General features: G+C 34.1%; 1 protein-coding gene across 1 annotated transcript; it reads right to left on the reverse strand.

The window, feature by feature from the left end:
* On the reverse strand, positions 1,009-1,988 carry LOC108663264. Its single transcript, XM_018126860.1, has 3 exons — positions 1,828-1,988; positions 1,566-1,741; positions 1,009-1,406 (listed from the first exon to the last, which is right to left on the reverse strand). Exons 1-3 carry the CDS (start codon positions 1,986-1,988, stop codon positions 1,009-1,011), a joined length of 735 nt encoding a protein of 244 aa, XP_017982349.1.

The following is an 11,015-nucleotide window of genomic DNA, read 5'->3' on the forward strand; positions in this document are numbered from 1 at the left end:
AGTTTTCGAACAAAGAAAAGGTGTCATTAGGCTCAAAGGGGAAAAACAAAGGATAATTTACAGAAGGGAGGGCTACAAAAGGCTTAATCGGTCCAAAAGTTGCCTAAATCATTATCTTAACTAAGTATAGCCTAGAATTTCACCTCAAGAGAGAATCAAACAAATTCTAGAACTTCATACATAATTCAAAACTTTTACATTCACATAAACCTTCTCTAAATTCGTACAATGAATCTAAGCATTGGACATGGTGCTCAAAAATGTAAAAATTTCAACCTAACAACAAAGCTTAGCATAAGAATTTATGTAACACTCAAACAATACTCACATGTTTCAAAGAGTCAAAATAGGAATGAAACTAAGTTCTCATCATTAGATAGGTAAATTAAACAAAACTAGCACAATTAAATCTAGTTCAAATGCAAATGCACATGCATAAAAAAATTTGGACGAAAATAAACTAACCTAAAATATCACAAAACTAATAACAATCCAATGCTCCCCCAAACTTAAACTGCACATTGTCCTCAATGTGAAAAGGTAAAAAGAATAAGTAAAAGGAACTCCCTTACCAATGGTGATAGTGCATTGAAAGCTCTAATTTTCTCCCTTCTGACCTTCATGCTTCCCAAACCTGCAGACTCAACAAACAAAGCTAAGGAGAGGTTATAAGTACTTATTTAAATAAAAAAACAAAACTAATAAAATAATAACTAAACTTAAAAGATATAGCTTGGGTTGCCTCCCTAGAAATGCTTCCTTATAGTCACTAGCTTGACTGTGATACCCCTTTTTTTGTCTATTAAAGTTCTTGAGGATATTTGGTGATCTAATTCACCTCCCAAGTAATGCTAGAGACGCTGCCTTTTGACTCCAAATATTCCAATAGCTTCACTATAAATATCTATTATAGCACAAGGATAGACCGTAACCACCTTGTAAGGACCTAACCACTTTGATTTTTTGTCTCTAAGGAAAGAGCTTGACTAATTTGGTCAGTAACACTTGTTATCCCACCTTAAAATCATTATCATTAGAAGGTGGTAGATTATGCTCATCATAACACTGTTTCATTTTGAGATATAATGGCAATGGCTTTAACTCAAGAGTTAGTGCTTGCTCACTTATAGGTGGTGGAATATGATTACCTTTACCTCTATCAGCTAAGTACACTCTATAACATTGAGTTGTGGATGAAGGGTGTTTAGGTGCATTGAAGATAGTAAATTTAACTACCTCTTCTCTAACTCTAGAAGTTATTTTGCCTTCCCTTACATCGATTAGTGTGCCTGCAGTAGCTAAGAATGGGCATCCCAGTATGATCCGAACCTTTTGATCTTCCTCCATCTCAAGTACAAAGAAGTCCACCAGAATGTATAGTTTCCCCACCTTAAGCAAGACATTTTCTATAATCCCACAAGGGTGCCTTATTGTTTTATATACTAATTGTAAGGTGACTGTAGTTGGTTATATCTTCATCAATCCAAGTCTCTTAGCAATAGACAATGACATTATTGAGACACCAGCACCTAAATTACACAAAATTTTTAAAAAATTAAAATTACCAATTGAGCAAGGGATAGAAAAACTCCTTAGGTCCTTAAGCTTTGGCAGAAGCTTGTTTTGGATCATCGCTGTACACTCCTCAATGAGTGTAATTGTCTTAAAGTCCACCACTTTCCTTTTCTTGGTCAATATGTCCTTCAAAAACTTCACATATGATGGCATCTCTGTAAAGCTTCTGCAAAAGGAATGTTGAAGTGAAACTTTTTGAATACGTTAAAAAAATTTTAGAAGTGATTATCAAGCTTTTGTTTCTAAAGGCACTGAGAAAAGCATGGTGGTGGTAAAGTTGTCTCTGCTTCTTTCTCTTGAATTTGCTTGTCAATTGTCTCAATCACTTTTTCATTCTCAACAGGCTTGTCTTGAAGAGTAGCTTGCCTAACACTATTTTCAACCTCTTTTCCATTCCACAAGGCGATTGCCATCACTTGTTCCTTACCTTCTCTTTTTGAATTCACCTTTCTATCACTAGATAGTGTTCCTTGAAGTCAGTTGTTAATAAATTGGAAAGTTGACCAACTTGAGTCTCAAGATTTTGAAATGATGTTGCTTTGACTCTGAATGAGAGTTGTTTGACTTTGTATGATGCTATCATTCTATGTCATGTATTGCCTTAGCAAATCTTCAACAGTTGGCTTCTTTTCTAAAAGAGGTGTTTCAGCTTGCTGTTGGAATCCTAGCGATGTATATGGCCTTGAAGTTGATGACAACCCTTGTTTATTAACCCTAAAAAAATTGGATGACTCTTCCACCTTGGGTTGTACATGTCAGAATAAGGGTTATTTTGCTACCTATTCGCAACAAATTGTGCTATTTTTGTTAAGCTAGGACACTGATGACTAGCATGATTATCTACACACTACAAAAGGGCTTTGAATGGAGTTAGTAACAAAGGATTCAAGTGTCATATTTAGAACAGCTACTTGAGTGGATAATGCTGAAAAAGCATCTACATCATGAATTCCAGCTACTTTCCTATGCATTGATTGCTCCACTAGCCACTAGTAGTTGTTTGTAGCCATTTCTTCTAACAAATCATATGCCTCATCAATCGATTTAGCCATCAAAGCTCCTTCTAGTATGGCATCAATCGTGGTTCGAACATGCCTACTCAAACCATTGTAAAAAAGTTTCCACCTAAAGCCACTTTAGAAGCCCATGACGAGGACACTATCGAAGCAATTCTTTGTATCTTTCCTAAGCTGCATACAATGATTCAGAATCTTGCTGCGTGAATGATGTGATATCATTCCTCATTTTCATTGTCTTAGACAAAGAAAAGAACTTAGCAAGGAACTTCTGAGCAAGATCATCCCATGTTGTTATTAAGCTAGTAGGGAGCGCATTCAACCATGCTTTAGCTTTATCCTTTAATGAGAAAGGAAAAAGCCTCAAACGAATTGCATCCTCTATGACACCATTGTGTTTGAAAGTGTCACAAATCTCCAAGAAGTTTGATATATGGCCATTGGAATCATCATTCGGAAGACCCCCAAACTGAAATGAGGTTTGAATCATGGTGATGATAGCTAACTTGATCTCAAAATTGTTTGCTTGAATAGCTAGCCTTTGAATGCTCAATGGAATTCCTTGTACCAAAGGAACAGCATAATCCCTTAAGCAACAATTGCCAACTACTATGCTCTCTTGGATTTGCTATTCACCCTGTTGATCAACCATTGTATTTATTGGAGTAAAACCTTCTTGATTTTCTTGTCGAAGTCTATGAAATGTTCTCTCAATTTCTAGATCACACAGGATAATCTACAAGTTATTTGCTCTTCTCATACAACGACTGAACGCACCTACAAAATAAAGAAATAAAACTTAAATTAAGACTAATTTGTAAAATTTTAATATTAGCAAATAACAAAGAAAACAAAATCCCTAGCAATGGCACCAAAAACTTGTTGTCGATTTTGCACATGCAAGTATACGTATCGAACAAGTAATATAATGATAAAGTAGAATATCATTCTCACAAAGATTTGTTCCTAAATCTTTACTAAGTACTAAAATTTATGATAAATTAATCTTATTTAAGTAACTAAAATTTTCAAAAAATTAATTAAAATAAAATTAAACCAAGCACTAAGTTAATTAACAGAAATTAAAATTACTTGAGAAAGGTAATATATTAAAACCTATGATTATAGGTTTAGTCAACACTTCATCTGATACCAGCTTCTCTTATTATTTATATTCATGGATGGTTTTATAACCTAGAATCCAAAGCTATGTACAATTCTCTGTTGAAATGCTTGCACAAATACCTAACTTAATTGGGTCACTATATGTCTATAGTAATCAATAAAATAAGGTTCATTAGACTAGTGTTCTAATTTGTCTATGTCTGGCAATTGGCATATGTCAACCCAAATTGTGAATTAGATCACCTAAGTGACATCAACATACACTTTTCAAACATTTGTCTAATCTAAAATCTCTTTATCGAGTCTCAATTATATTCATAAATCAATTAATTGTTGGTCATGCAATCAAAAGCATTAAGAACATATTTAAATAAGCAAAACTTTACACATTCATTGTAAATAAAAGAGAAACTAATATTAGACTACAAGTTGAAATCCACCACAATCCTAGAAAAATAGTTTAGCTTATAATATCTAATAAAAATAATTTCCAAAGAAATTTAGCCATGAATTCAAAACAAGAAAATAAGAATAACACAAAAGAGAGAAAAACTAATATTGAACCTAGGTAAATCTCAAAACTCTCTCAATTGCTCTTGAATTCTTGTAGATTCGTAGATTCAATTCTCCAAAAAAGCTGTTGTCATCTCACCTTTGAATGCCCTCCAAAAAGGGTTTTAAATATTTACAAGGTGCCCTACTTTCAAACTTTTCATCGAAAGTATATTTTTAGAAGTCAAGGTGGCTTCGCGACCATGATATTTTGGCACCGTGGTCTTCCTTGGTAACACCGTAAAGCCACTTCTTCAGTGCCGAGGCGCTGTGCTCTCAAGTTTTTGTATGATGCCCCCATGATTCTTAACGTCACTGCCATGATTCTCTAGCATCGCGGCGCTTTAGCCATGCTGTATGAAGTACAAAACTACATCTGTCTATCAATGTTGAACACGATTTTCACCTCAATCTAGTTCGAACTGGGTAATTGGTAGACATAAAAGTTGTATTCCGTTCTCTTAGTTTTCCAATGAATCAAAAATCACATCAATTGGATTTCAGCAGCTCAAGTTATCTTCAAATTACTACAACATGTATGAGTGGCACCTTCACCACACTTATGCTATTATAACTTTCTTTCACCTTGCTCATCATATTCTGCATAAAACCATGAGAAAAATTAGCAATAACTTTTCCTAAAGTAAATTAAGACAAAGTAAAGTGAAATTAAACTAACGTCAACTAATTTAACTATTCAATATGTAATCTAACTTACACTAGAAAAATAACTCAAAAGGTTAAAATCCGATCTTGAACTCAAGGGTCTAGCTACTAAAGTCACCAAAATGTGTTAAAAATAACTCTATATAACAAAGTTATCAATATAACAACTAAACCAAACTCCAAAGGCAGAACCTCATGACAAACTCAGTGGAGTGGACATGTCAGAAATAGGACCTACCAAATGTTAAATTGGTCTATTAATGGACAACCCTTGCCACACAGTCATATGGCCTATATCTGCACATGGTACAATAAATGGGTGAGCCATTTATTACTCAATAAGAGGTGCAGATAAATCAAATATATATAATTGACAAAATAAGCATATATATATATATATGTTGCATTATCAATGCAACCAAATATTATAACAAGCATCTCCAATGTCAAGGGCATATCAATCATCCCTAAGAAGTCTCCACAAGTAGTGTATATCATTAGGCTTATCCTCAAAGTCATTCAAAGTTATTCTCCATAGGCACACCCTGGTCGTCGAAGTATCTTATCAAATCCAAATCAAATTTATCTAAACCTAATCGAGGTTATGTTTCATCATTCATAGTTTGGATCATAATCTATGAGTAGTCTTCCCTAGACATAATCAAATCACGTAAGTGGCCAACCAACAAAGTTAATGATGGCTTTGGCTATGGACGGCATGCTCAAAATACGCAGTGGAAAGAAAATTAAAACTTATAACTAAACAGCCAAGATATGCCTCCACCCATGGATCACCTTAGTGATATTTAACACATAAAAGCACAAAATAAATTTTCAATCTAAAAGTTACCTTGCCAACTAATTTTGTAATCACAATGGCACTTCCCGAAACAATCCTGAGAACACCACAAGGAGAAAAACCCCTAGCCAATCAAGTGTTTGGCCTCCAATGGTAGCACACACGATTGCACTTGAACTTTCAATAAATGAGGGAGTTTTTTAACTATACTTTGTGCTAGCAAAGAGGACAACAATTGTCCTTTTCTTCTTTTTCACAATCTTAGCCGAATCTCTCTCAAAAATTGCTTCATAAGCAATTTTCTCTTTCACACAAAGGGAATGGTGGAAAAGAGAGAAAACGTTTTTCTTTTTCTGACAAAAACTAGGTTTTCTTCAATTATGAAAAACTTTTCATATGGAAAATAGTTAAAAGGTGACTTATATAGTTAGGTTAAAATAACTTCAATTTTGCAATTAAGCCCTCAATATTATAACACATTATAATATTGGGTCTATTACTTAATTAAACTCTTTTAATTAAGTCCTTGGAAATTAAAACCAAAATTAATTTCCTTTATATTTTGCAATCAAGGCCTTATAATTATAACTATTTATAATTATGTCTAACACTTAATTTAACTCTTTTAATTAAGTTTATAGAAGTTCATTACCTAGCATGTGATTTAAGTCTAACTTAAACCATCACTCTCCGAATTTAATTCAAATGCAATCATTGTGTGTGACCCATTAGGTTCCCAACATGTTGGCAATGGAATTGATTAATGACTTAATTGATTAATATAAATTTTAATCAATTAATTTATAATCAATTCCATAGACCAAGATTGGCATCTAGCAATGCATCATGGCCACCAAATTGTTAGGAGAGTCAAAAGGTTCTTTGATAACCTTTCAGTGTACAGTCTATCAGTTTAATTCATTCCCTCATCATGTATCCCGGAGATGATAAGAGCTTGGTACAGTGTCTACTCTTTTTAACCTCCATATTTGTTCTTGCAATTATAGCATTAGCTTTATAGAGAGTTATGAAACCTTTTTCATAATCTCCATGTCACCTTAGCCAAGGACTTCAATAAGCTAATGTTAACCAAGAACTGATAAAATATGTCCTCTAAAACACTTGAGGTGATGATTCCTATCTTGACCACTCATTTGCCTTCACATGCTTCATACTAACCCAAAAGCATCCTGTTTTGGCATCCTTGGTTAGGCACCCGTAGGGATGAAATCAAAGCATAGCACTCCACACATAAGACAACCTGGTGTCTCAAGTCTAGGGAGTATTTACACAACTGACACATGAGAAGTGTTACATAGACACTAGAGTGTATTACCAAATGCACTTCTCATGGCGGGTCATATTCAGTGAACTTGCTCTCCAAGGCAAGCACCTATATTCTAGTCCCAAGTATCTCTATACTTTAATCTATAAGATCGATTGCTTATGTCCAAAGTAAGGAACATAGAATATACCAATCTCTAAGCATCATTGATGTCCAGTCTCAATGATACATTGACCAGGAACATTTTGAGATTATGCTTTGATGCATAAGTATCTCATAACTGCAACCCATTATAGTTCCCTTGCAAAGCATATTAATCTTATGGACTTCATCCAATTAGACTTATAACTCATTATAATTGATGTCTTATTGATGAAGGAAAACCTTTAATCATTCAACATGAATGATACTATTGTATGATTGGAATCAAGCTTTAACCAATCGCAATTAGCTGTAGGGCTCATCCTAACATCTCCCACTAGCACAAAGCCAATTGCTACCTAATCGTATGTGGATTCAATCCATCTAGCAATTATGTCTGCATGTAGACTCGCTTGTGCCCTTTAATATGGTTAATTGCTTTTATCTATCTTCGTGATGTCCATGCATCACATGATGTCATATTACTCTATCTAGATTTAATGATGTGAGACCTCGACCTCTATAGCCTCATAACTAGGTGTAGACACGATAACCCGAGCTAGGGGTAATTTCGTCATTTCTTTAGTGAGGCCCTAAAAGTATGCTTTCAAACATTTTTAAGGCTTAAGTAGGCCTAAAGTATAAATGAATGATGAAAATAAGGATTAAATGATGAAAAAAAAAAATAATGATGATTTCCAAAGTAGAGGCAAAATGGTCATTTTTCATCTCAGGTCAAAATTTTAATTTTTGTAAACTTGAGTATTTTAGACCATTGTGGACTTGGCCTCAGTGTCAAAAGAGGAAAAAGATTGCACAAAGGATTGGAGAAGAATAAGCTAATTTGTTAAGGGCATTTTCGTAATTTAAATGGAGTTGGATAAGATTGAGCTATAAATATCATCTTCTAGTAGCTTCTTCTCACATTTTCCAATAGCTTCTTCTTCTTCTTCTTCTTTCTTCCCTCTCACGTTTCTTTATCCTCCATGGGAGTTCTCTTTAAGCTTCCATAACTCTCTCAAGCTATCTCCATTTTTCATGCTTTTGTGCACCCTTTCATAAAACCTTTATGCTTTTTCACTCTCTCACTTTAAAACCCTTGAAAAAAAAATCTTACTTCCATACTTTCTCTCACTAGCTAGGTGTTTAGAGAGAGAAAGAGGGAGCTTCCATAGTAACTTGAAATTTTTGGAAAGAGATTCAACTACAAAGCTACCAAGGTGAGTAGGGAATTAGAATTTGATATTTAAGTGTTGAGAATAGCTAGTGATGAGACTTGGGAATGTTTTGTAGTTGAGGTTGTTTATTCATTTTAAAGTGATTATGATGGTGCAAATAATAGCCATTTAATAGTAGTTGAAAACTAGTTATGAATGACTAGTAGAACCCAATTTAGAAAATAGCTTTAGAATAGTAATAATGCCAAGTTGGGTTGATGGTGATGTTGTTATCTGTGATAGGTTCCAACGAAACCCTACACCTCCATTCGGAACATTAGTCGAAGCTAGAGCCCACCAAAACATCAATAAAGACTGTTGAGTGAACTTGCATTTCAAAATATCTTCGGGAAATGTAATATATTTGAATGATTTTATCCAACTTTTCTTTAAAAATGTGTGCCAGGGAACAAGCCCTTGATAAAATGTTTTGATGCTGTGAAAAATGTGAAATGTGTAAAAAGATGAATCCGTGTGCTTCTATATTATGTTGGTAGGTATATATATATGAATATATGTTTTGTATTGATGAATAATGTTGTGTGATGATGTTAAAGTGTGCGAGTAGGGAGTGCACACCTGATGATGATAGAGTTTGCGAGTAAGGAGTGCACACATGATGATGTTGAAGTGTGCGAGTAGGGAGTGCACACATGATGATGATATTGCATTGAGTTTAGTGTGGTGGGATGGTATGCATGATGATGTATGTATATACAAATATATATATATATGTTATAGAAAGTTTATGAAAATAATTACGATTGTGTTGTGTGTTGGCATTGTTAATTGCTCCCAAATTGCCTTTCATTTCACAAGAAAATGGCTTTTGATGTAACAAGACCTATTTCACTTAAAATGCTCTGTTTCTTACTGCAGCAAGATTCATTTTAGCTGCAGAGAGAAACTCTTGGGTTTTGGGGGTCACACTAGCCTGATTCTCGCTGCAACAAGAATAAATCTCGCTGTAGCGAGAAACTCTCAGGTTCTAGTGCAATACTTTCACTTAAATGAAGATTTTGACCACTTTTTCGTCCAAAATGAGAAAAGTGGTAAACATAAAAGTTGTATCCCTCCCTCTTATCTTTCTAATGGTCAAAAAATCATATCAATTGGACTTCTGTAGTGGGAGATATGATAGTACAACTGAAACACATGCAAACTAACACTATTTCTCGTTGCAACGAGAAACTTGCTACCATGCTTGCTACCTTGCTTGATTTTGACATATTTTTCACTCATTTAACTTCATGGATTGATCACGGGTTTTTCCAACACTATGAGGTTATTAATCAAAGTTTGAAATGAAGGGTTTTTAGTAAGAAATTAAATCAATTGCATTGTTTTTGAAACAAGTGCATCATGATTTCCAAATTCTTCCTATCTATTGCTTGTTCCCTTTTTATGTTCACTCACTGAGTTTATACTCACCTTTTTCAAATTCATGTTTTCAAATCAAGAGACAGCCAGTAACTAGGTCGAGGTGTTCTCGTAGATTCGTATCCTTGGTAGGTATCTTGGTATTTTGTAGCCGCACCTTCACCTTGGTAACTCTGCTGGAAGCCCAAAGTCATTTTTGTTGTAAATACGTACCTGTAATGTAAAGTACTAAGATGTATACCTTAGACCATTTATGTACATTTTGATTGGTAAAGCTACAATGAGTGGCAATAGTTAATGTTATTTTGGGGTAATATAAATGCAGTTTTGATTGTTATAATTTACTATTAAAGTACTTAAAGGGTTGAGATTATGAGATGTAAATGTAAGAAAAGTTGACGGGATAATGAGTACGATTATATAAATAGGCTTACTTGGGCTTAGTGGGCTACGTCCGTTGGGCCCATGCGTCGGTCATGGCCCGAAAATTGGGTCATGACAAATGAGACCCAGGTTCTAATAGTATGGCTCCATTGTTACATTAACAATGTTCATAACCTTTTATTAGTTCCATGGACTAAAGATCTAAATGTCTTCCTATTAGAGCCTTTTTAATAAGATGTATATGAATTTAATTATATACATGTACATAGTCCTCTTTCTTTCTTTAGAACCATTCCAACTAAACTATGCTGTATGCATCATATGCATTTGTCACTTTTCATTGTACCATCTGCCCCTTTTTAATTTTGGCACTTTCTTTGTATACACATTGCATCCCATGTAATTGTATCACCAAAGAATTGTATTCACTCCTACTAACCTCCTTTTATGTATGAGATAAATACACTTGTACATTTTATTAAATCCAAACCTTTGGATCCCATTTAATAGAACAAAGTGTATAACTCCAATGAGAAACATATTTAGTAGTTCATCTCATATGAATAATACATCTTCAATGTAACTTACTAAATCCATGGAGTTCTCATACATATAATTATGCATCTCTATGCAAAATCTTAAGAGTTAGATTCCAGTGTAACCATGTAATAACTAAGAAACTCCTTTCTTAGTGTCATCATACTCCCACTAAATCCAAGATCATTTGTGAGAGTAATAATCGAACTCTTTTGAATTTTTCGTGATGTTGCATACATACATCTTAATGTATGCTTAGAATCATATTGGTTTGGAATAATATAATTGGCTACATCTAACTTGGAGAGATATGGACCAAATCATATCACTATATGAAT

This window comes from Theobroma cacao, chromosome 9 (genome assembly GCF_000208745.1).
Source record: "Theobroma cacao cultivar B97-61/B2 chromosome 9, Criollo_cocoa_genome_V2, whole genome shotgun sequence".
NCBI lineage: Eukaryota > Viridiplantae > Streptophyta > Magnoliopsida > Malvales > Malvaceae > Theobroma > Theobroma cacao.

What these genes read in the sequence shown, in the direction of transcription:
- LOC108663264 (XM_018126860.1), bottom strand. Translation starts at nt 1,988, where the DNA reads ATGGCAATCGCCTTGTGGAATGGAAAAGAGGTTGAAAATAGTGTTAGG. An exon ending in CCACCACCATGCTTTTCTCA is followed by an intron (nt 1,742 to 1,827) that starts GTGCCTTTAGAA and finishes TTCCTTTTGCAG; the next exon opens with AAGCTTTACAGAGATGCCAT. An exon ending in TTCTATCCCTTGCTCAATTG is followed by an intron (nt 1,407 to 1,565) that starts GTAATTTTAATT and finishes GTGGGATTATAG; the next exon opens with AAAATGTCTTGCTTAAGGTG.